At 64.8% G+C, this 23798-nt stretch overlaps 6 protein-coding genes across 6 annotated transcripts in view; 3 read left to right on the top strand and 3 right to left on the bottom strand.

The window, feature by feature from the left end:
* The window catches only part of EMIHUDRAFT_239077 (hypothetical protein), a gene marked incomplete at both ends in the record, with an annotated part of 2545 nt that extends 1949 nt beyond the window's left edge, over window positions 1-596 (top strand). The window contains 2 exons of the mRNA XM_005776200.1: window positions 280-399; window positions 549-596. Of these exons, the coding sequence (XP_005776257.1) occupies window positions 280-399; window positions 549-596 (168 nt within the window). The remainder of the gene's footprint in view (window positions 1-279; window positions 400-548) is intronic.
* An 820-nt stretch (window positions 597-1416) lies between these two features.
* Window positions 1417-5758, bottom strand: EMIHUDRAFT_457875 (hypothetical protein; the record flags this gene model as incomplete). The annotated part of the gene is made up of 10 exons (XM_005776199.1): window positions 5162-5758; window positions 4777-4957; window positions 4583-4703; window positions 4260-4486; window positions 4147-4188; window positions 3464-3525; window positions 3145-3330; window positions 2934-2981; window positions 2116-2424; window positions 1417-1774 (listed from the first exon to the last, which is right to left on the bottom strand). The coding sequence occupies exons 1-10, from the start codon at window positions 5711-5713 to the stop codon at window positions 1418-1420; spliced, it is 2085 nt and encodes a 694-aa protein (XP_005776256.1). The 5' UTR covers window positions 5714-5758.
* A 3578-nt stretch (window positions 5759-9336) lies between these two features.
* EMIHUDRAFT_457874 (hypothetical protein) lies at window positions 9337-11325 on the top strand (the record flags this gene model as incomplete). The annotated part of the gene is made up of 1 exon (XM_005776198.1): window positions 9337-11325. The coding sequence occupies exon 1, from the start codon at window positions 9364-9366 to the stop codon at window positions 11323-11325; it is 1962 nt and encodes a 653-aa protein (XP_005776255.1). The 5' UTR covers window positions 9337-9363.
* Window positions 11326-11838: 513 nt separating this feature from the next.
* Window positions 11839-13125, top strand: EMIHUDRAFT_239073 (hypothetical protein; the record flags this gene model as incomplete). Its single annotated transcript, XM_005776197.1, has 4 exons — window positions 11839-12039; window positions 12130-12397; window positions 12471-12559; window positions 13087-13125. The coding sequence occupies 4 exons, from the start codon at window positions 11839-11841 to the stop codon at window positions 13123-13125; spliced, it is 597 nt and encodes a 198-aa protein (XP_005776254.1).
* A 336-nt stretch (window positions 13126-13461) lies between these two features.
* Window positions 13462-17127, bottom strand: EMIHUDRAFT_424475 (putative ABC transporter; the record flags this gene model as incomplete). The annotated part of the gene is made up of 6 exons (XM_005776196.1): window positions 16030-17127; window positions 15543-15546; window positions 14718-15238; window positions 14518-14647; window positions 14323-14441; window positions 13462-14254 (listed from the first exon to the last, which is right to left on the bottom strand). The coding sequence occupies exons 1-6, from the start codon at window positions 16053-16055 to the stop codon at window positions 13462-13464; spliced, it is 1593 nt and encodes a 530-aa protein (XP_005776253.1). The 5' UTR covers window positions 16056-17127.
* Window positions 17128-21958: 4831 nt separating this feature from the next.
* On the bottom strand, window positions 21959-22237 carry EMIHUDRAFT_48577 (hypothetical protein; the record flags this gene model as incomplete). The annotated part of the gene is made up of 1 exon (XM_005776195.1): window positions 21959-22237. A coding segment is annotated over one exon (279 nt), but the record flags the coding sequence as incomplete, so codon positions are not given.
* Window positions 22238-23798: the final 1561 nt, after the last annotated feature.

Genomic DNA, 23798 nt, shown 5'->3' with positions numbered 1-23798 from the left:
CCCCTTATCCCCCCCCCCCAGCCCCCTCGTTCCCCCCCCCCCCCCCCCTTCCCCTCAGGCAAGCCCTTCGGCCTCCCGATCGACATGTGGTCGGCCGGCTGCGTGCTCTGCGAGATCGCCACCGGCAGGCCCCTCCTCACCGGCAAGTCGAAGCTGGAGCAGCTCCAGCTCTCCCTCGCCATCTGCGGAGGAGGAGGCGGCGGCGGCGCCGCGCTCACGCGGCGCGTGGACGCGGCGCGGGGGTGGGGCGGCGCCGCGCTGGGCACCCGCGAGGGCAAGGCGCGTGAGGCGCTACATGCCCTGCTGACTGGGATGCTCGCCACCGCGCCCGAGGAGCGCTGGCGGCCGAGCGAGGCGGCGGCGCAGCTCGCCGCGCTGGACGCCGCGCTGAGCCGCGACGTGGCGCGTGAGGCGGAGAGCGATCGCTGCTCGTGAGTGCTGCGGGAGCCACGGCGGCGCGCTCTGTTACAGCGTTTCCACTGCGTACGTATTTTACTCTCGATTTCCCGCCGCGGGGCGGAGCCCGCGCGTCGTTGTTCATTTTTGAGGTATTGGATTGTAACTTTGTGAGGCTGAGGGCGATGACCGAGCTGTAAATGCATCAGTTCTTTGGGAGAGTGCGGCTACGGGGTGTGGACCCTGAGTTGACCAGGGGTTGTGCGCCGGGCCCTTCTGCTCGGCTCCAGCGAGTAGACAAGTGTTGTCATCAACAGAGTAGAAGGATCTGACCTCGGGGCCGATGTGACCAAGCGCCGGTAGCGTGCTTTTACCTCACACCCACGGTCTCACAGTGTGCCGGCAGTCGCCAAGCAGTGTCGCTCACACAAGCCGCAGCACAAGTGACTGAGGGCCAGTGAGGGCGAGCCCATCGCTGTGACAGCTGTGGCAGCCGCACAGTAGGCTGTGTCAACTGTGCAGAGTGTGTGAGCAGCAGAGGAGCTGCTCTCCAGGCTTCTGTCGCAAAGAGCTGCATGCCACCGAAAGCGCTGTCGAGGTTCGCCGAGCGCGGCGAAATCGGGGGACACCGTCACCGACGAGCGCGTAGTGGTATTCACTCCGGACAAAGACGGCCACACGCACACGAGCTGCGGTCGTGTGGCCGTCATAGTGGCGAGGCACGGGACCGTCTGTGGCGAGGTGGGTCGCGTCCCTCGATTTCCTCAACTCACGGTCCGCTCCCTCTAGAATGTGATTCCGATGCATGATGGGCGCCCGTATGAATATGATGTGTGTGGCCATGCATGTCCTGATAAGTGATATACCTGAATCCTCCCTGGCCCACGCCAAGAGCTGTGTCCTATCTCGTCCGGATCCCTCTTGTTCGGGGGGGGGGGGGTCCACAGGGCCGCGGCGGCTGTAGACACACCCACAGGGGCAGGCCCCCCCTCGCCCAGCTCGCGAATACGCCGCGGCCGCGTCACTTCTCCCTCTCGGCCTGCTCAGCGGCGAGCTTGCGCTTGCGCTCCGCGTCGGCGTCCTCGGTGGGATAGGCGCGCGAATTGTACGGGTCGAGCTCGTAAAAGTGCTTGTTGAAGGTGAGCGGGTGCGACGGCACCACCAGCGGGTGGCCGGCGCGCGCGAGCGCGGCGAAGCGGAGCCGCTTCTGCTCGGCGGAGAGCTTCTCTCGCTCGAGCTGCTTCCGGTAGGCCGCCTTTTTGCGCTTCTCCTCGGCCACCTCGGCCGCCGCCTCCTCCGCCTCCTCCTTGGAGAGCGCGGCCTCGAGCATCGCCCTCTGCCCGGCAGAGTCCGCGTGCCGGAAGCGCGCCTCGAGCGCCTCGAGGACAGGGAGCGGAGGGCGTGGGGGTGCGGTCTCGTGACAGGGAGCGGAGGGCGTGGGGGTGCGGTCTCGTGACAGGGAGCGGAGGGCGTGGGGGTGCGGTCTCGTGACAGGGAGCGGAGGGCGTGGGGGTGCGGTCTCGTGACAGGGAGCGGAGGGCGTGGGGGTGCAGTCTCGTGCGAATGCAGCCCCTCGAGGATCTGCGCCGCATCTACCTCGCCATATCTCGCCATGTCTCGCCATGTCTCGCCACATCTCGCCATCTCTCCCCATCTCTGTGGGAGAAGCAGCGCACCCGACCTCGCCACATCTCGCCACATCTCGCCATCTCTCCCCACAGTCCCGAGCGCCTCGCTGCAAGTCTCCGCGTCGAAGCCCATCGCGAGCTGCACGGCACGCATCCGCCCGACAAAGTACATGTGCGGCCCGAAGAGCGCGGCGCCGAGCAGCTGCATGATGCGCTGCCACGGTGGCAGCGCGAGGACGAGGGCGGCGGCCGCGAGCAGCAGCGCGAGCCACCATGTCGCGAGCGGGTCGCGCCACTCGAAGAGGCCGCGGAGCGAGCGGAGGGACTGCAGCGTCTCTCCGAGCCGCTTCTGCTTTGGCGCGAGGTAGGCAGTGAGCATTCGCTGGATCGGGTTGAGGTCCTGCTCGCGGCAGAGCGGTGTGAACATGCAGCGTCCCGGAGAGCGCGCTCCAGGCACGAGAGGTGAGGTCTCCGCCCGCCGGCTTACACTTAGGGATGGGAGGCCTTCTCCTCACGGCTAGCGAGGACGTGAGAGCCACTAGTCAACACTTAGGGATGGGAGGCCTTCTCTCCACGGCTAGCGAGGACGTGAGAGCCACTAGTCAACACTTAGGGATGGGAGGCCTTCTCCTCACGGCTAGCGAGGACGTGAGAGCCACTAGTCAGCACTCGCCACCCGAGTCAATGCCGATCTCTCGCTGCGAGGCTCAGGCGCGCATCTCTAGGCCACGCGGATGTTCTCGGGGAGGCGCTGTCCACAGCCACGCGAGATGCTTCTGGGGAGATCACACGAGATCTGGGGAGATCTGGGGAGATCTGTCCACAGCCACGCGGGATGCTTCCCCCTCAAACAGCGGCCGAATCCCGACTAGATCTCCTCTTAGATCTCCTCTCCCGGCTGGCTCTCGCATGCAGGTGCTTGAGGTCCAAGTTGTTGAGCGAGACCACCTCGCTCACCTACCCGAGATGACCCGAGACTACCCGAGATGACCCGAGACTACCCGAGACTACCCGAGATGACCCGAGATGACCCGAGATGACCCGAGATGACCCGAGATGACCCGAGATGACCCGAGATGACCCGAGATGACCCGAGATGACCCGAGGCGGCCTCGCTCACCTTTTGCAGCTTGCTCTTGCTGAGGCTGCTGTTTTGCCGCGCGAGAGCGCCGGCGATGCCCTGCGTCGCGAGCTCGTCATCGAGCTTCTCGCCCCTGGCCTCGCGCGCCGCCGCCTTCTTGCGCTCCTCCTCCTTGGCCTTCTCCCGCTTGACCGCCCGCGCGTCGCGCATCAGCACCAGCTCCTCCTCGTAGGTTGGCGGCCTAGAAGGTTCCCAGAAGGTTCCTAGAAGGTTCGTAGGTTGGCGGCACCAGCTCCTCCTCGTAGGTTGGCGGCCTAGAAGGTTCCCAGAAGGTTCCCAGAAGGTTCCTAGAAGGCACCAGCTCCTCCTCGTAGGTTGGCGGCCGCTCGTCGTCCGAGTCCTCGTCGGACAGCTCGTCGCCTAGAAGGCTCCCAGAAGGCTCCTAGAAGGTTCGTAGAAGGCGAGTCCACGTCCGACTTGAGCCGCAGACCTAGAAGGGTCCCAGAAGGCTCCCAGAAGGTTCGTAGAAGGCGAGTCCACGTCCGACTTGAGCCGCAGACCTAGAAGGGTCCCAGAAGGCTCCCAGAAGGCTCGTAGAAGGCGATCCCTCGTCGGACAGCTCGTCGCCTAGAAGGCTCCCAGAAGGCTCCCAGAAGGTTCGTAGAAGGCGAGTCCACGTCCGACTTGAGCCGCAGACCTAGAAGGGTCCCAGAAGGCTCCCAGAAGGTTCGTAGAAGGCGATCCCTCGTCGGACAGCTCGTCGCCTAGAAGGCTCCCAGAAGGCTCCCAGAAGGTTCGTAGAAGGCGAGTCCACGTCCGACTTGAGCCGCAGACCTAGAAGGGTCCCAGAAGGTTCCCAGAAGGCTTGTAGAAGGCGAGTCCACGTCCGACTTGAGCCGCAGACCTAGAAGGGTCCCAGAAGGCTCCCAGAAGGCTCGTAGAAGGCGAGTCCACGTCCGACTTGAGCCGCAGACCTAGAAGGGTCCCAGAAGGCTCCCAGAAGGTTCGTAGAAGGCGATCCCTCGTCGGACAGCTCGTCGCCAGAGTCGTCGGCTGGCCGGGCGAGCGGCGGCAGCCGCTTGCCTAGAAGGTTCCCAGAAGGTTCCTAGAAGGTTCCCCGAAGGTTCCTAGAGGGCGCGGCGGCAGCCGCGTGCCGCGCGGCGGCGGCAGCACGGGCGGCAGCTCGGGCAGCATCCCGCGCATGATTCGCCACGCCGACGGCGTCTGCATCACACCGGGCATGTACGCGCGCGAGTGCGCGTGCTTGACCGACAGGATGGCGAGGAGGAGGAGCGGGCCGCACGAGGGGAGCAGGTTCGGTTTGACGCAGCAGAGCTGCCATAGTAGGCCCACCAGCGCCGACGAGAGCACGTTGCCGTCCCTGGGGGAGATGGGGAGATCTGGGGAGAGATAGACCTGCTGGTAGGCGGGCGAGCGAGATCTGGGGAGATCTGGGGAGATCTGGGGAGAGGTGGACCTGTAGCAGACGAGCGACTTGAGCGCGTGCGTGGCGAGGCTCGTCACGCCGACGACCTCGTACAGCTCGTTGAAGCGCGCGACGCAGACGCTCATCTTGAAGTTCTTGTCGAGGGGCGGGCCTAGACACTTCCTAGACAGTTCATCTTGGAAGTGTCTAGGAAGTGTCTAGGAAGTTCTTGTCGAGGGGCGGGCCGTTCGCAGCGAATGAGGCCGCCTCGCTCCAGCGCCGCTGCTTGAACGGAAGCACGTGCGGCGGCTCCGAGCCTGAGAGCGCCGCGGGGTAGCGCAGTAACCGGTCCGTCTCGGAGTACCACTGGATCGAGAAGCGGAGTCGGACGCGGCCGTACTTGCGCATGTGCAGCGTGTAGGGCGCCTGTCGGAAGGGACCGAGAGGGCTCTGAGGAGGGCTGTGGAGAGGGCGTGAGAAGCGGGCGTGCTTCAGTGGCAAGGCCCCATGGGGTGTCCAGCAACCAGTGCCGCGGAGCTCGCAGTGCGGACGCACGAGACGCCGTTTACGACGGACCCGTTTAGCTCACTCGGGATGTGCGAGCCGGAGATAAACTAGTGTGTGCGGCGCCTTCTGAAGCGGCATCCAGACATCGTACTCGGTCAACGGGTGCAGCGCAGCGAGCGGGATCTCGGCGCGCCCGAGCGGATCGTCGTCGCCCACCATGTCCTCGTCGAAGAGCGCGACGCACAGTCTCGAGTGCGGCCGGCGCGGCGAGAACTTGAAGGCGCGCGCGTGGCGCGGAGTCCACCTCGGGTGCGCCGCGTTGTCGAGCACCGAGCTGACCGCCGCGGCGCCCTCGAAGACGACCAGCGCAAAGACGTCGTTCTCCGAAAAGGTGTCGGACTTCTTTAAGCCCTCCGCCTCGAGCACCTCCACGCGCAGCTCGCCGAGCGCCGGCGGCAGGAAGAAGAGCTCCGGGCTCTCCTCGCGTGTCGGCAGCAGCGAGCGCGGCGCCTTCCCGGGCCACTTGGCTCCCTTTGGCCAGCCGGCCTCCGGAGTGAACCAGAGCGAGCCAGGCGTGGCGGCCGTCACCTCTTTCTGCGAGGCCTCTCGGCCATTTTTCCGCGAATCCTTCGCGCCGAAGAGGCTCTTGACAGAGCTGATGGCACTGTCGCACATACACCGGATCTGCGGCTTTCAGATAGGCAGCGCGCGCGCCGAGGGCACCAAAAGGAGGAAAAGAATTTTACTCGCGTAATGTGGGTAAACGAAAAAAGTAGCGCCCAATTCGTCTACGTACGGCTTAGTGTGTGGTTGGGGTGGCCTCAGGCATCCCCAAGGGAGCCTCTGCGGTGCCACATAAGCAGCTTAGTGATTGTCGAGACTTTAAGGGATTCGTTTGAAGATCTCGCAAACAAGACAGACACTACTATGGTCACCAGTAAACGAAAATTCGACTTTGAGGGATAATATCTCAACAGACTGGGTGAGAGCATAGCATTATTATTGCATATTAGGCCGCATAAGGTCAGACTTGACCCCACAAGCATCCAGAACCCGATGCTCCGGCTCGACTGTGCCGGCACACTGCCTCCTCGCGCACGCGGCTAGCAGGCCGTTGCGGCCCGTGGTGCACCAGAGAGAGAGGTCGACGCGTTGCCCCCGCTGGCGACCCCGCGCGGCTCAGGCCGGCCAGAAGGTGTGTGGTGACGGCACCGTGGCAGGAGTGCGGAGATGAGCTCGCCGAACGCGAGCAGCAGATGGCCAAAGTGTGCCAGCGCGAGAGCCTCGCGAGCGGGCGCAGAAGGAGCTCGCCGTGACACGATGCCGGGCGGTGGTGGTGCTCTGGCGACTGTGCACAGTGGGCAAAGTCAGGCTGCAACAGGGCAGCACGATGGTAGTGCCCTGCTGCAGCCTGGCCTGACATGCACAGGGCGAACAGAGACACTACTATCGTCTGGCGCTCGTCACCGAATCTGGGCGAACTTCGACCGCCGCCACAGCTGGCCACGAGCACGCAGCGACAAAATGCTGACTGTACGGAAGTTGAGGCTGGTCGAGAGGAAGAGGCTGCCGTGCGAGCCGGCAGCTGGCTGGCTCGGGCGGACTGACTCCGGCGTGTTTTTTCGGCTTCGTTCTTTTGTTTAATTCTCATAGTAGCGTATACGCTACTTTCGTTTACCCACATTCTGCGAGTACAACAAAACGCCTCGACTCGGACGCGGTGTTCCGAGGGCAAGGGAGAGGGGCTGGCTCCTAGCCCGAGAGGGGAGCTTCCGAGACCCACTACATGACCACGCACGCATCATCCCGCGGCCTGGCGGTCCGCAAAGAAGCAGAGGGCTCGGACCACAGCAGAGCTCCTCCGACGACGCGTTGACGGAGGAGGAGGAGAGGCTCCTGGCCCTCGACCGGGCTTGCGACCCATGGCTGAGCGAGCTGACAGAGATGCCTAGGTCGCCGCCTCCGCTCGCTGGCAGCGCTGCCCTCTCCACAAATTTCTGTAAGAAATAAAGAAATCCTCCCCACCCGCAAAAACGCAAAAGCGCAAGCGCATGCCCCCCCCCCCCCCCCCCCCCGCCCCATGCTAGCGGTTTCGCGAGTTGGGAGGTAGTGGAGGCAACGGCGCGAGGCGCGCGTTGCGGATTGAGCCCTCAAAGTGCATCTCCTTCAAGTATACTCCCGCATCGCCCGCGGCTGCAGAGTGGATAGTCCCGACATAGATGAAGGGCGCCTTTGTCAAGGTTCCCGTGGTTGATACTCCGCTGGCAACTTGCACGCCATCCACGACAAGAAGAAGGCTGCCGGTCTCGCTGGAGCGAGTTGCCCACACACTGTGCCACATCCCATCGTCGTAGGCCAGTGAAACTTAAGGAAGGGTTGGTGCCCTCCAACGGCCAAAATGGAACCCTGCCGGCGCCGAAGCTCCACGCCGAAGTCGGCTGTATTCCAATAGGAGAGCTTCCCGCCTACCAGACCACACCCGTTGGGCCACCAGTCGCTAGACCATCCGCAACTCAGATTCGTGAGGAACTCAAGAGAGATTGAGAAGTCATCGTAACCCTGCGCCTGGGCTGCGTACTGGACATAGCTTGTCTTGCCATCGAAAGCGAAGCTTTGCGTCGCCGCATCAAACGGCACGTTCTCGTGGCGCAAGGCCCAACGGAGGTCGCCTGGCCCGTCAAGCTGGAATCCCGGATGCAAAGGCGCTATCGGTGGCCCTGGCGGCAGAAGCGGCGGCGCAGGAGACCGCGGTGGCTGGGGCGGCGACGATGGGGGCGAGATGGGGGGCGGCGGAGACGGAGGCTCGGGCGAGGGAGGCTCGGGCGCAGAATTGTTCCAGCTGTCCAGGACCTCCTCTTGCGCTGGGAGGCCATAGACATTCGCGCTTGGCGTGGCCAAAAGCTGGATAAGGGTGATGTCGCCTGCCGATGAGGGGAGGTTGATTGCGCCATGCGTCCCGGTGTAGGAGTGACCATCCGCTGGCAGGAGATAGATGCTCTCCACTCCGCCCTGCACGACCCGCAAGGACCAATGGCAGCTTGTGAACTTCCAGTGCACGTAACCGCAGTAGCCAACGCTGGCGAGAGCGCGGTCGGTAGCGTTGCGCGGGTCATAGAGGCGGAGCAGATTGCTCACATAGGGTCCCACAGGAACGTACACCAGATTGCGGGCTCGGTTTAATCCTAGATCGCGGCGTTCAACAACATCGTCGTTGAACCCGGTGCTGAGCCAACGGATGGGATTGTAAATACCGCGATCAGTTGCCGCCATGAGGCTGAACACCTCCACGTCCACTTCAATGGGGTACGCGCAACCGTAGTTAGAGACGCATCCGGGCTTTGCGGGATGGTCGCTTGCCCTTCGTTTAGTGAAGCCGGAGGTGCTCGCATCCCAGGTGTACCAGCCGGCTTGAATTCGCACTGCCAGCCGGCCCACTCACCAACATATTCGCTTCGGCAAAGGCCTGAGCGCTGCTGCTTGGCGAGCTGAGCATGCTGACTATCCGCGCCGAGCTACAGGGTCAGGGAGACGGCCGGAGCGAGAGTGCGAGCAGATGGGAGATGGTTTGTGCGCGAAAAGAAATCTGCGAAGCCTACGACAACTTTCGGATTATCATAGCCGCCGAACTTTACCGCGCTGTTTCTTTATAGGTGTCTCGCAGCTGCGTATTCTTGTATCCTCGTCGAGTAGTGTAGGTATTGCGTGGGGCGGTGTGTATCTCGTATCAGGTATCACTAGCTCCGAGTAGAGGGGGCGTCCTGCAGTTGAGGGGAAGCCTCGGGTACGCGGGGCCAACCCTCGGAGAGTATTCTCGTATTACTAGCTCCGAGTAGAGGGGGCGTTCCGCAGCTAGGGGAAACCCAAAGCGCAGAACCAAACTCGAGGATGGACTGGTGTGACGCAATGATGTCCGCTCGCATCTCTATGCGCTACGCTTGGAGTCGCTCACCCCGGGATCGCTCCTTCCCTCGCTCCGGTTTGGGGTAACTCTGAGCTCCCTGGGCGTCGGCGCCGACACGAGAGACTTATGAGGGTAATAAGCTGCAATGATCGGGAAAGTTGGGAGAGACTTCTACCGAATGGTATGGGGAATCAAAAGAGAAGGGATAACCCGAGGGCGACGCCAATTAGCTTAAGGTCGACATCCCCTCCAGCTACGACAAGATTCACGAGAGAGATGCACGTCTCGCGCGCGCGTGAACAGGGCTCCAGGCCCCAAATGCCGGGCCGTGTCCCACGGGGTTGACTCTGCCGGGCCTGTCCGTGACGTGTCGTGGACGTGTCCCACAGGCGAGCACCACATCCAACGCCTCGGCACGACGCACATGGAGCCCGTTCTGCGCGTCACCTCCGCATCCGCGACGCCTGGTACCGTCCGGAGAGGCCACGGCCTGCACGTTCAGATCAGCACCGACCTCCGGCGACAGGCCGCGCCGCTCTCCGCTCTCCGCATCACGCTCGTCGGCCCGGCGCTCGCCGGACAGCGCGCGGCCATCCGAGTGCTCGCGCCCACGCTGCTTCCGTTCCGGCTGACGCACGTCCGCGGCGCGCACACGCTGAGCGCGCGCTCCTCAACGACGACCGATCTCGATTTCACGCTCGGCGCGAAGCAGCTCTCGCACGCGGCCCTCTTCAGCCTGGTGGACACGGCCGTCGAAGCGGGCGACCCGGTCTTTCTCATCGAGCTGCTGTGCGAGTGCGACGGCACGGGGACGATGCCGCTCGCGCAGATCCCCACGCGCGCTTCGCTCATTCGCGCGTCGCTCAGCGCGGGTGGCGATGCTTCCATCGTCGCGCCGGGCGGCGTGCCCGCGTCGCTGGCCCGGCAGGCGGATCGGCAGCGCCGTGGCTCGGTGCTGCGCTCGCTCTACATCTGGCTGCGCTGGTGGGTCTGGGCGCTCGCGTACACGGCCCTCTGCTCGGCGCTGTGCGTCGCCCCCGCCCCGACGCTAGCGTGGCTGCCTGCGCGCGCCTCCGGCGGCCTGCTGCTGAAGGGACAGGCGGACCTGGCGCCGGGAGGGCTGTCGCCTCTCGCGCGCGTGCTTCCACCCGTGCCGGCCTCGCCGCACGCCGCCTTCGTCCTGGGCGGGCTTGCGCAACGGGTGGAGGCCGCCATGGCCGCCGCCGCTGCCTCTGACAATGGGACGGCGGCGGTGCCAGCGCTGCCGGAGGCGGTGCCGCCGCTGCTCAAGCGCGCCGCGGGGCTGGTGGGCCGGGCCGCCCTCTCGCTTGATGAACTGCGTGCCGTCGAGGCGCGCCTGCACGAGGTGGAGCACCAACGCGGCGTGATAGCGCGCGTGGGCGGCGCCTTCACCTTCATCAACCTCGTCTGGCTGCTCTCGATTGTGGGCATCGCCGTCTCGGTCGGCCCGTCGCTCGTGCACGCGCTCACGCCGCTGCGCGAGCAGCTGCTCCGCCTCGCGCGCTGGCTCTTCCGCCGCGTCATCGAGCCGCTCTGCGTCCGGCTGCACGTCTACGGCGTCTTCGAGGCGGCGGCGTGGCTCTTCACGGCCGCGCTGCTTCTCGACGCGTTCGCCGTCTTCCACCCGGAAGCGGCGGTGTTCGTGGCCGCCACGTCGGCCGCGCTCGCGCTTGGGCCCTGCTTCGGCTACTCCTCCGCCCTGTGGGCCGCCAAGCTCAAGGGCGGCGACCGCGAGGCGCTCTGCTCGCTGGTGAGCGCGTGGGCGTGCGCGACGCTCACGCCGCTCGCCCTCGCGCACGCCTCGCCGCTGCTCGCCTACCTCGCGACCTTTGCCGCGTACAGCGCGCTCGGCTTCTCGGTGGGCTGCCGCGGCCTCTGCTGGGTCGTCGGCTTCCACTCGAAGCGCGCCGTCGAGCGCGTGTGCGCCACCTCGGCGCTGCTGCTCGCCTCGCACCTGGCGGTGCGCGAGGCGCGAGGCCGTGCCGCCCTCGGCCCGTTCGACTCGCCGCTCAGCGTGGTGGGCGCGCTCACGCTCTACCTCGCGCTGCTCATCGTCTCGTCGCTCTACTACGAGCGCGGCCGCCGCGCCGAGAAGAGGACGCGCTACGCGCTGCTCAACCTCGCCACGATGGCGGCGCTGCTGCTCGGCGCGGCCGGCGGGTGGGTGTGCGGCGTGCCCGGCCTCGCCAACACGGCGACCACCTTCACCGTGCTCTGGCTGGTCGAGAAGTACGCTGAGCTGCACCTCGAGGCGCGGTGGAACGGCTGGTTCCTGCTGCTGCTCCTCTCCCTCAGCGCGTACAAGGGTGCGCTGTGGATGCACGACCACCCGGCGTTTGTCGCGTCGATGTTTGGATCGTCGTGATTCGAGCTGGTGCTACGTGCTAACCCAAATCCTCTCAATAGTTACATACATACCTTTGAGAATCCCCAGCGTCCCTCCCTCGCTAGTCACACTCTCAATATCTCGACTCTCCAACACGAAGGGCCGCCGCAGCTGCCGTCGGACTTTGTTGGCCGGAGACCGTTGTTGGCCATGGGTGCGGAGACCCGTTGGCCGTCCAACAGTCAGCCCGATTTTATCGTCCGTCTGACTGCGTCAGACTGCATCAGACAGGGACAGACTACGCCAGACTGCCTAGACTGTGAAAAGACTGTTTGGCCCGGGGTTATGCGTTTATGTGACCGGTCTCAATGTCCCACCCCCCTGCGCGCGGGCCTTGTTCTAGGCCCGCGGGTGGTTCCCCCCATCCCCAGGGCCTCCATGCACCATGGCTCGCACCTCAACCTCTCGCAGACCAGTACTGCCAATTTCGGGGCCCGGGGTTGTGCGCTGAGGAGCGCGATTTCTTCTTACCTCTAACTTGTACGAATGGCCATGTTCCTGGTCGCGGCTACCGCTGCTCCGGTCCCCGCCGCTGCCCCGACCCTCGTCTGCAAGACAACGGTCCAGGTCGACGACTCCAGCTTCACGATTGAATTGCGGCCCGACTGGGCGCCCGCCGGCGTGGAGCGTGTCCTTGGGATGGCGAAGTCGGGCTTCTTCGAGCAGCTTCCCTTCTTCCGCATGCTTCCCAACGTGCGCGCGACGCGCGCGGCGGCACGCACACACCCACACACCCACGCACAAGCCACAGTCATTTCCCACCCTCGCCACTCTCTCCGCCAGTTTCTCGTCCAGTTCGGAATCTCGACGAGCGCGGAGAAGCAGAGGCACTGGCAGTCGCAGGGCAACATCCGCGACGACCCGCGGCCGGCCGGCGTGCCGTTTACCGACGGCATCCTCTCGTTCGCGGGCTACGGGACGGACTCTCGCTCCACCCACCTCTTCATCACGCTGGGCAGCCAGCCCGGCCTCGGCCACAGGCAATGGGAGGTTCCCGTCGGCCGCGTGGTGAGCGGGATGCCCGTGGTGCGAGCAATCTACTCGGGGTACGGTGCGGATCGCAGCAGCCGCACGGGCAGGAGGGAGGGGGGGGGGGGCGTCTCGACGCGGCGAGGTTCGAGTAGGTGACGCGCCGGACCAAGGGCGGATGCAGCCCGACCGGCCGGACGCGGCCAAGTACCTTGCCGACAAGTTTCCAAAGATGGACCGGATCGTGGGTTGCACGCTGCTAGGAGGAGGGGCGGCGGAGGCTGGCGGCGCGGCGGCGGAGGAGGCGGAGGAGGACGCGGGCGAGCCGGAGGCGGAGGATGAGGTGGCAGGGGAGGAGGCTGAGGTGACGGAGGAGGAGGAGGTGGAGGCGGCGGCGGCGGAGGAGGAGGAGGAGGAGGAGGAGGAGGCAGGGGAGGAGGAGGAGGAGGCAGGGGGGGAGGAGGAGGACGAGGAGGACGAGGACGAGGACGAGGAGGAGGAGGAGGAGGACTATGAGGCGGAGGTGCGTGTCTTCTGCCGTCAGCCTGCTTTGCCGCGATGACCCCCTCTCTCCCCGCGCGCAGGCGGGGGAGGAGGACGCGGGCGAGGAGGACGAGGAGGACTATGACGAGGAGGGGGAGGAGGGGGAGGGGAAAGTCGAGGCTGCGTGAGATCTTTTGGTGATGACGAGGCAGAAGGGCTTGCGTTGGTGATGACGAGGCAGAAGGGACGGCGGGACGGCGGGATGATACATCCCGCGCCTGTACACAGGACAGGCGCGGGGCAACCTTGGGCGTGTCGCAGATCTGATCTTGATCTATGTGAGCACACACTTGTTTTGCCTAAAGGAAAGTTTTGGGGCGATCTTGACATTTGACTAAAGACTTCACCACCTGAACGTGAAAACCAGCAGACCTGCAGCTGCACCTCGAGCACTCTTGGAGCACTTGGAGTGCAGTCGGCAACCGCACGCGCAGGACCGAGGAGCTAAGAAGCGCGCCCAGTTGGCCAGAGTTTTCTCAATTCCAGCTGGGCCACGGCGACGAGCAGAACCAGCTGCTACCCAAGAAGATTGAGGCCTTGGCGGGGCGGCGCGTGATCGCTGTGTTGGCAGGTGCGAACGAAGTCCCTCTAGGTTAACTCATACTAATCTTCGCCCACCGCGTTAAGCACGTAGTAGGTCCCGGCCCGCGTCTGCGCCCGGTCCTTGGCGCTCTGCGGCTTGTTCACCCGCGGCCGTCCGCTGTCGTGATCGCAGCGGAAGGTCACGCCCACGTGCGCCAGGAACGAGTTCATACCCTCCTCCACCGGCAGCGGCGCGGACAGGGCGCAGGAGCGCCCCGGCTCGCCCGAGAAGACCACCACGCGGTCGGCGAGGTAGTTGGCCATCATAAAGTCGTGCTCCACCACGAGCGCCGTTCGGCCCGTCCGCGAGATGCAGCGTCGGATGGCCTGGCAAGTGGCGATGCGTTGCTCGGCATCGAGATACGCGGAGGGCTCGTCCATCAGGACGACCTCGGCATCCACGGAAAGGGCGAGCACGATCGCCAGCCGCTGCAGCTCTCCGCCGCTGAGCGACGAGACTGGCCGCTCAAGCAGTGTCGCCACGAGCTCGAGCTCCTCCGCCGGCGGCAACTCGCCCGCAGCGGCGCTTGCCAGCGCCTCCTGCACCGTACCCGCGTGCCGCGCGCGGAGATCCGCCGGATCCTGCGCCTTGTACGCCACGCGGCGGCGCTCAAAGACCCCCTTCCCGCCATCCGGGTCGACCTCCCCACACAGCAGCTTCATGAACGTGGTCTTGCCCGTGCCGTTCTCGCCGAGCAGCACCACAATCTCACCCGCGTTGAACGCCCCCGCCGCAACCTGCAGCCGGAAGGCGCCCGGCCGGGTGATCACTGCCGCCGGGTAGTGCCAGCACGGCCCGACCTGTGGCGGCGCCCTGGGAGAGGGGGGAGGGGCGGCGTGAGGCAAAGCCAAGGGAGAGACGCGGTGAAAGGCAGAAGTCACCTGGCTCCAAAGTCGAGGACTGTCTCGCGGAACGGGAGCTCACCTGCACTGGTGACGCGAGGGACGGCACCACGCAGAAACATGTTGATGCCGACGCCCGTGCGGTAGGGCAAGGACACCTAAGCCGGGTGGGGCAGGCGCAACGTGCTAAGCTGATCTCCGAGCTCTCCCGATCCGACCCTGCCTCACGCTCACCATCCCGTACTGATTGGGCGCTCCAACCACGAGTACGACCATGTCCGCGAGGTAGTCGAGCACCGCGAGGTCGTGTTCGACCACGAGGACGTAGCGGTCGCCTGGATAAAGCCACTCGATGTTTTTGTGGCTGAAGAAAGCTGGGCGTTCCGGTCCACGCGCCGGCGCGCAGATCGAGCAGCGCGCGCGCCGCTCGCAACCGCTGCCGAACGTCGAGAAAGGAGGAGGGCTCGTCAACGATATACAGGTCTGCGGTCTGCACGCAGACAAGCGCAATCGAAAAGCGCTGCAGCTCGCCGCCGGAGAGTGTATCCACCGTCCTCTCCCACAAGTGAGCGAGCTCCAGTTGCTCCACAACAACCGCGCCGGCTGCGCGCGTGTCCTCCTGCTCCAACACCGAGCCGACATGGCGGCCCGCGTACTTGGCGGCCACCTCCTCGACGTACTGCGGCTTGGACGCAACGCGCGGTTGGCTGGCGAGCAGCGACCTGATTCCAGTGCGCACCGGCGCCGCACGGACCCAGTCCTTGGGCGGCGCCGATGCACCAAGGTTGGGCTGAAGGCTGCCCGAGAAGATGGAGAGTACAGTGGACTTGCCGCATCCATTGGCACCCAGAATGCCGAGGACCTGCGCTGCCCGAGGGCTGGGGAGCCCGTACAGCCGGAAGGCGTCCCCGAACTGGTGAAGTGGCCGCTGCTCGGCAAACCACGCAGGCGGGTCCTTAACGCCCCGGAGGAGACCCTCGTCGGCAAGCGTGCGGCTCGTCTGCCCCTTCCGTTTCGCTTTGCTGGGCATTGGGGTTGCAATGGATTGAGTCGTACGTCCTCCTGATCGAAAAAGAATTTTACAACGAAGCTCCCTCGCACAACACTGGGCACGGGACTGGCTCGCACTGGCACTAACACAGGTACACCACGAAAAAGAATTTTGATCTCGAAGAATTTAAACAAAACAACTCTCTCTCACAGCAGACAGGCTCGACACTGGTGCGAACTGGCGCGTGCTAGCACTATCACAGGCACACCCGCCTAAGCGACACAGGTACGACACCGAAAAAGAAACTTACAACCTCCTCGCACACGCACGATTTCGTCTCCCGCCTTATCTACGCGTGTGGTGAATGAAAAAGCATCTACTCGTTGCGCATTGCGCGCGGCCGCGTACTTGGACCACGATGCCGGGAACGGTCTAGCTCGATCCGCTACGGTACTTATACGGCTGACATCGCGGGTATCGTGTATGTGTGGATCCGCGGTGTAGTTGTTCCTAAAGCACCAAGGCTATGACTGAAGGCGGAGCTGGAGACTCTGCGGCTGGCTGCGGCGTCCTCGAGTGTTGAGAGAGCCCTATCGACTTTCCGGCAACCCCTCGCGAGGTGTCGGCGGTGGCCGGCCGGGGGGGCCGGACCCTGGAACATCCAGGACAGCGCAAGCAAGCAGCACGTCAATGAAGCCTTCGCAGCTAGTGCTCGCAACCGTCTGCGCTGCCATCGCGTGCGCGCGCCTCGTCACGTTCGAGAATGCGGCCGACCTGACATTCTTCGGCGGTATGCCGTGCAGCCTCGACCTCTGGCACGCTGTGCGCGGCGCGCCGTCGCCGTCGCTGCTCAAGCTCCCATGCGATCAGATGGACCGCGCGTTCGACGCGGACCGGCCGATCCTCTTCGAAGGCTGCATTCCGGACGGCGTGGGACTTACGGACGTCGGTTACTTCCCCGAAGAGGCCCAGAACCTGTTCGCTCCGTGCAACGGCAAGATCCAACGCCACTTTGAGTTCGTGGGCGCTGACAACAAGAGCAAGCAGATAATCGAGCAGGTTCCGTGTAGCCCGTCGACGCTGCGAGAGAAGATCGCGTCGTTCGACGGACACGACATCGACCGCGACGGGAACTACTTCGAGGTGCACACGCGCATGGCCACGGCTTCGGAGCGGAAACGCCTCGACGAGACGCTTCACGCGACGATGGCCGTGCCTGAGGCCTTGTCCGTCGATCGCATGACGGCACCCGTGGTAACCCATTTCTTCCACGCGGGACGGACGGCCGTCTACTACCTCCATGCGCATATGGACCGCTTCCTCAGCTTCTGCCTCCAGGAAGAGAAGCGGTGGACGCTCGTGGCGCCCCAGTTTTTCGGCCACTTTGAGCACCGCTGGTCGGGCAACGCGGAGATGATGCTCCGCGAGAAATCCGCTGCGCCGCGCCTCGAGGTCACGCAGCGCCGGGGAGACGTTCTCTTCGTTCCGCCGTGGTGGATTCACGAGACACGGGTCGCGCCGGGGACGAAGAACTTCGGGATGAATCTCCACTGGATGTCTAGAGGGCAAGTCCTCGGCTACCTCGCGAGCCTCCACAGCGTGCTCGGCAATCCCGCGTGGTTCTTCTCAGAGCATGAGGCGCAGTCGCCGCCGAGCCATCCGCGCGGCGCGGCCGCGGGCCTCGCCGCGGCGCTCGCGGCGAGCTCGCGCATCACCCCGCTTAAGAGGTAGCTCAGATGGGCGTGCAAGTAGCATGTTTGCACGATACAGAAACTCCTAGGGTTAGGGTTCCTAGGGTTAGGGTTAGGGTTAGCGATAGGAGAGGCTCTCCAATTTACAAGCCGCGAAGAAAGAAAACACGCCCGCCGCTTGGCCTTGGGGGCGCTGGCCACCGTCTATCACCGCCTTCCAAGTCGCACGCCCGGATGCTCTGCCTCCATTTCGCCAGCACTGCCCTCTCGCCTCCGCGCGTGCTGCACAGCGGCGACCGCCACCTGCCACCGCTCGTCGACGTGCCACCCGGCGTCGGCCTCCCGCTTCCGAGTGGTCGCTGGCCTGTGACGTGTCCCGGCGGCGCTGCCGACCACCTAAGAGTCTGAATTCTTTATATTCGAGCCTGTGTGAGAGAGTCAAGGTTTGCAGCGGGAATTTTTTCTTTTTTCACCATGTCCACCCCACCGCGCCGCAGCTCGCGCCGCCTCGCGTCCTCCGCCGCCGCCGCGCCCACGCCAGACGCGCCGCCGCCCGCCCGCCTGCTCGACCTACCCAGGGAGCTCCTCGAGCGCGTCCTCTCCCGCTGCGACAGCCCCCTCGACATCGCTCGCGTCGCGGCCGTGTCGCTCCTCTTTCACGCCTCGCTCGCTCGCGGAGCAGTGCATCCGCTTGTGGGCGCAAGAGCGCGGCTTCGAGCTGCCGGCGAAGCCAGAGGGCGAGGACTGCGCCGTGCGGTGGCTGTGCTTTGCGGCGTTGCTGTGCGAGTCCGACCGGCCGGCGAGGGCGGCGGCGGGCTCCTCCCACAGCCTCTTCATCGACGGCGAGGGGCGGCTGTCGTCGTGCGGCTCGGAGGGGGGCTACCCAGGCCTCCTCGGCCACAGCGAGGGCGTGACGCAGCTCAACACGCCGACCCGCCTCCCGTCCACGCTGGGTGACGAGCGCGCCGTGAGCGTGGCGGCTGGAGCTGGCCACAGCCTCGCCGTCACCGCCGACGGCGCCGTCGGGAGCTGGGGTGAGGGCAGCTGTGGTCGCTTGGGCCACGGCGACCAGCAGCGCCAGCTGCTGCCGAAGAAGATCGAGGCCTTCGCTGGCCAGCGCGTCGTCGCTGTGTCGGCTGGATCCGCCCACAGTCTCGCCCTCACCGCCGATGGCAGCGTCTGGAGCTGGGGTTGGGGAGGGAACGGCTGCTTGGGCCACGGCGACCAGCAGAATCAGCCGCTGCCGAAGAAGATCGAGGCCTTGGCTGGACAGCGCGTCGTCGCTGTGTCGGCTGGAGATTACCACAGCCTCGCCCTCACCGCCGACGGCGCCGTTTGGAATTGGGGCTTGGGCTACTTTGGCAGCTTGGGCCACGGCGACCAGCAGGCCCAGTTCCTGCCCAAGAAGGTCGAGGCCTTTGCTGGCCAGCGCGTCGTCGCTGTGTCGGCTGCAGCCCGCCACAGCCTCGCCCTCACCGCCGACGGCGCCCTCTGGAGCTGGGGCCAGGGACTCTTTGGCCAGTTGGGCCACGGCGACCAGCAGCAGCGCCAGCTGCTGCCCAAGAAGGTCGAGGCCTTTGCTGGCCGGCGCGTCGTCGCTGTCTCGGCAGGGAAAGAGCACAGCCTCGCCCTCACCGCCGACGGCGCCGTCTGGAGCTGGGGCGGTGGAGGCAAGGGCAAGCTGGGCCACGGCGACCAGCAGCTCCAGCTGCTGCCGAAGAAGGTCGAGGCCTTTGCTGGCCAGCGCGTCGTCGCTGTGTCGGCTGGATCCGACCACAGCCTCGCTCGCGCCGCCGACGGCGCCGTCTGGAGCTGGGGCGAGGGCGACTTTTGCTGTTTGGGCCACGGAGAGGACCTGTCGAACCAGCCGCTGCCCAAGAAGGTCGAGGCATGGGCACCGGGGCTGTGAGAAGGGCGTACCTACCTCGGCTGAGCAGCCAAGGTGACACATGCTCTCGTCCGTGCCTTGCTTGCGGCCGGCGAGTTAGTTTGCTAGCTAGAGAGAGGCGGGCGGAGCAGACTGCTGCATGCACTGGCCACTGCTCTAGCCTTAACGGTTGCGTGTGGCCTGTCGCCTGTTTGTCTCGTTTCTGCTGTTGTTTGTGCCCTTGAATAGCCGTACAAGGGGAAGAAAAACCCGAGAGCGAAATTGTGAATTAGGAACAAAACCCTCCCGTGTGTGGTGGCGGCACGTGGCTCGTGGGCAGGTCCCTGGCGCCTGGGCTCCCTCCCTTGGGCTCTGACCTCCTCTGTCTTTTGTGGAGAGCACACTTGCATCCCCTGTGTCCCTGATCGTCCTTCCAAAATCCTGCTCGTGCAGGTGGGGACCCTGTCCTCCTCCGCCCTCCGGGATTCAAACAAAAAGCCGGCACCCTCTCGCAACCCCTCCGACCCCCCGGAACCCGTCGAAGAGGCGCTCTCGGGGGGCCGTTCTGAGTTCATACTACCACGAAGTACACTGTACTGCGTCGAAGCACCGGGCCCCGAGTCCGCTGGCGGAGGAGAGCAACCAGGTGCCCGGCGGCCTCACCACCTCCGCCTCTCTTCGTCTGCCACCAGCGCCCGCCGGCCTGCCATCGTGCTAGTAGTAGGGGCACGTGTTATGCGGAACCAGTTGGTCCACGCAATACCAGCCCCAACCGGAATCGGCGCACGTGCAGGGATTATTCAAAGAAATATAGTAGCAGGGTTGTCTTATCTTCGCCCCATCATGGTTCTGGAACTCGCAGCACGTGCAACTCGAGGCAGGCACGCCGGCGCGTGGCACGTCGTGCAGCATCGGTGTTGGCGACCACGAGGCTGCAAACAGGGCGAGATAGGCCAGCTTTGGCGCAGGCTCGAACCTGGGTCGGGACTGGCGCGCACAAACTGGCACTAACACGGGTACGCCGGAATGAATGAAGTAACCAAGGGTCTTTTTGAATGGAGCGTCAGCACAGGGCACAGCGCGGCGCATCAAGAGAGCGGGCAGCTGTTCTAGCTTTCGGCGCAGCGCGGGTGATGTGCAGACGCGCGATTTCGGAGGGGTGAGATATTGCTGCCCGTCCTTCTTGCGGCTGCTGCGGCACGCTTGATGAAAGGCGGCGTCCGGCTACATCGACTAACTGGCTTGGGGGCGCGGGCGTGGCGCCCGCAGTCCTCCTTCTCTTTGTGTTCCCTACACGCTATCGACATACATGCATACGCGGGCGCGTACTCTGCTCGCCGTGCTCCTGTCGAGCGGAGTGGAGGGCTTCGCCTCATCGCCCAGCGGCCGAGGCCGTCTCTGGATCCTCGGCGACAGCCAGCTTGACGAGGGTACCTTCGGCTTCAAGCCGACCATGCAGACCAGCCTGCCCGGCGGCGGGTGCCAGGGCAACGACAACCCCACCTGTGGCCCGGATACGCTCGGAACGCTCATCGGACGGCTGCTCGGCGAGCGGCTCCTCAACTTCTACCACATCAACGCCTCGACTGGGACGCACCTGCGTGCTCATGCGAGCCGCGCCGAGGCCAACGCCTTTGCTGGCGCTGGCGCGCTCGTGAATTGCTCTTACACCTCGCCTCGCGCAACGACGTGCATCCCCGAGCAGTTTGCGGACAAGATCGCCTTTTCCGGCCCGTTCATGGCAGGCGAAATTGTCCTGGTCAACGGAGGAATCAACGACCTCCAGTACGGCTACGGTGCCCGCTCCATCGAAATGGTTGCGCCAGTCACTGACCCGTCTCACTAACTCGCTCGCTCATCGAGACGGTGGAGACGCATGTGACGTCTCGAGGAGCACAGGCCTTTGTCTACAACGTCCCCTTCGGTCTCACCCGCGGTGCCGCCACACGGGCGACCATCACGGCGAGCATGAGCACCGACGCCACACGGGAGGAGAGGGAGGCGCATCTTCGCTCGTTCGACGCGCAGGTCGAGCATTACAACAGTGTGCTGGGCACTGCGTGCGAGCAGCTCGCTGGCTGCTCCATCATCGACTACTTTGGCTTCATGCAGGACGCCTCACTGGCCCCCTCGCCACCTCTCTGCCTATCCCCTCCGCCTCACCTGGGCCCTCTTCCGCCACAAGGACGCCGCAGCGCAGCCCGGCGCGTACGGCTTCGTTGGCAGCCAAGACGTTGGCACCTGCCCCGGCGTGACTGGCACCAACCTGCTCTCCGCCGGAGGAAATGGAGAACCGGCACATCGGCGGAAATCACACCTGCTTGAACCTGCCCCGGAATCGCTCCTACATAGGCCTAAAGGACTGCACGGCGGCGGAGGCCATCGCGCGCGGGTGCACACTGGCGACCTCACCCAGCAGCGATGGCGGCTGCGGCCCCGTATACTCTCGGTACCTCTATGCGGACACCGCGACGCATCTCACAAGCTTCGCCGCGAACGCCGTCGACACCAATAAGACGATTCCCGCCATGTCTCGAGCCGGCATCATGCTCTAAAGGCAGCGGGGAAGTTGCCAGTGTACGCCCGTTCCTCATCACAGGCATCGAAAGCTTTGGGCAAGGGGGGAATCGGGACCCTTGGGGGCATTCCCGGAGGGAGCACTTGGAGTGCGCAGTGCGACTGGCAGTGCGGTCATTAACCTCACATCCAGGGCGGGGGAGCTGCAGACTGCACCAGCAGCCTAAAATAAAGAAATAAAACATGCCACCAGGGAGGGAGGCAGCCTGCATCAGTAGCCGAGTAGGCGGAGGGTTTGCGCCGAAAAATACTTTTCTGCGCTGGCGCGGCGTGACGCCGCTCGGCTCCGCTCCTCCTCCGCCTCATCTGCTGCTGCTGCAGCCGCCGCTGCCTCCCGCCGCGAGCGCTCTTCCGCCTCGTGCGCACCGGGGCCACCCGACGCCAGCCCCTGCTCCAGCAAGGCCGCCGCCGGGCGCCGCCCTGGGATCTCCTGCAGACAGCCTTCGACCCACGAGCCGAGCTGCTCGCTCGCGGACTTGCCCTCGGCGATCGCGCGCTGCCACTTTGCCGCGTCGAGCGCCACGTAGCCGATATCGTGCGGCCGAGCAGCAGCTCCGCGAGGATGCACCCGACCGCCCAAACGTCATCCGCCGGCCCGTACCGCTTGCCAATGGCCTTTTCGGGCGACATGTAGGCGTCGGTGCCCACCTTGGTCTTGGTGCGCGAGCAACGGGAGGCTGAAGAGACGCAAGCGAGCCCAAAGTCGATAATCTTTGCGCGGCCCGTCGAGTCGAGCATCACGTTGGCTGGCTTGAGGTCGCGGTGCTGCAGGTTGAGCGTGTGCATGTACGCAAGTCCCGAGGCGACCTGCCGCATCAGCGCTGCAACCTCGCGCTTCCTGTCGCTGGTCCGGCGACGTATCTTGCCGTCTGCCTTCGCTTCCTGGCGGGCCGCGTTTCCTTCCCCTCGTCCCGTCTGTTTTCTCCTGCGTGGTCGCCCTCGCGTGCGCCGCTCGCCGTCTGTTCTCCTCTCTGCTCGCCGTCCTCGTCCCCTCGCTGTCGTCGCTTCCCTCCGGCGCTCGCCGCATCGTCGTTCCTCTCACCGCGTTTCCTGCGCTGGCCTTCGCCTTCGAGCTCGCAGTGGGTCGTTTTGAGTGTCATCCCCATCGCTCTCGTCGTTCTGCCTCTCCCCGCTTCGAGGCGTCTCTCTGCCTCTTCCCTTTCCTTCTCCTCGGCATCACGTTGTCGATGTCGCCTCCGTCGCCAGCAAATACACGCATTCGCCGCCCACTCCATTTCTCGTATCCTCTCCTTCCTTTCCTTCTGTCCCTCTCTCAGGCGTTCTGTTTCCGCGGCTACTCGTTCCTTCCTCTCCGCCTCGAGTCCCTTCCTCTTCCCTTCCCGTACTTTGATTATTGATGCCGCCGTCTGCTGCAGTGCCTTGAGTGAAGTCACCACCCGTGTGTCATACTCCCTCATGATGTCTTCTGGCGGGTCCTGGTCCATCACACTCGGCTCGGGTAGTCGTCCAGCTAGCAGTTGCTCCATCGCCTCCCATTCCTCGTCGCTCTCCCTTCTCCCCGCGCATCTCTTCGTCGCCCCAGCAATGGCGCGTACAGCGAGCGCCTGGGCTTCGCACTCTGCGGTGAGAAGAAGAGAGAGAGAAGAAGAGAGGGAGAGTTTTGTTTGTTGAGAAGAAGTGGCCGTAGACGTGCGGCCGCCTCTGGAACACACAACGTTGATTGACACACAACGCGACTCACTCGGCCCGCTCAAAGATGCTATTGGAGCCGCGGTCCGGCGCTGGTGCAATCTCGACCAACGCGGGGTCGGCTGCCTCGCTCTCGCACTGCGCCACGGCTTCCTGTACCAGCGAATCGAGCTCTCGCAGCTTGTACAGCTGCAGCTCCTTGTCGGACTGGTTGGTGACGGTCACGTCCGGGCTTGCCAGCGTCTCGATCGCCTCGTCCACGCTGCGGCTCGCCCACCTACGCGGTAGGTTATGCGGAGGTGACAGACGAGCGGCCTGAAAGCGCACATCACCCCTTCAGAGCGGCGTTCACATCATGATGAGCTCGGACGCCATCCCCTCCGTGGCCTGGTGGATGGGGACGACGGTGCAGCGCCGCTCTGCGGCGGGCGCCGGCCCAAGGCCGCCTCCGGCGGCCGCCTGCAGGTGTACCGCGTAAGTGGAGCTCCATGTAAGGCCAGGTAACCCTCGCGACTCCACGTCCGAAGGCGTTGAAGGCCCCGTGCGGTGTGTGTGCGTGCCGCTGGGCGAAGGGTGTTCCCTTCTCTCTCTTCTGACCATACTTTCCCGTTTTGCTCCTACCTCCCTTTCTATACCGTTCTCCTTCTTCCTTTACCTTATCTCCTTCCCTTTACTCCCTATCAACTTTCCCTGTCTTCCCCTCTCTCCTTCATGCCCATTTATGTCACTTCTTTCTCCT

This window comes from Emiliania huxleyi (assembly GCF_000372725.1).
Source record: "Emiliania huxleyi CCMP1516 unplaced genomic scaffold EMIHUscaffold_281, whole genome shotgun sequence".
NCBI classification, from domain to species: Eukaryota; Haptophyta; order Isochrysidales; family Noelaerhabdaceae; genus Emiliania; species Emiliania huxleyi.
This window is presented reverse-complemented; position numbering and strand designations above follow the sequence as displayed.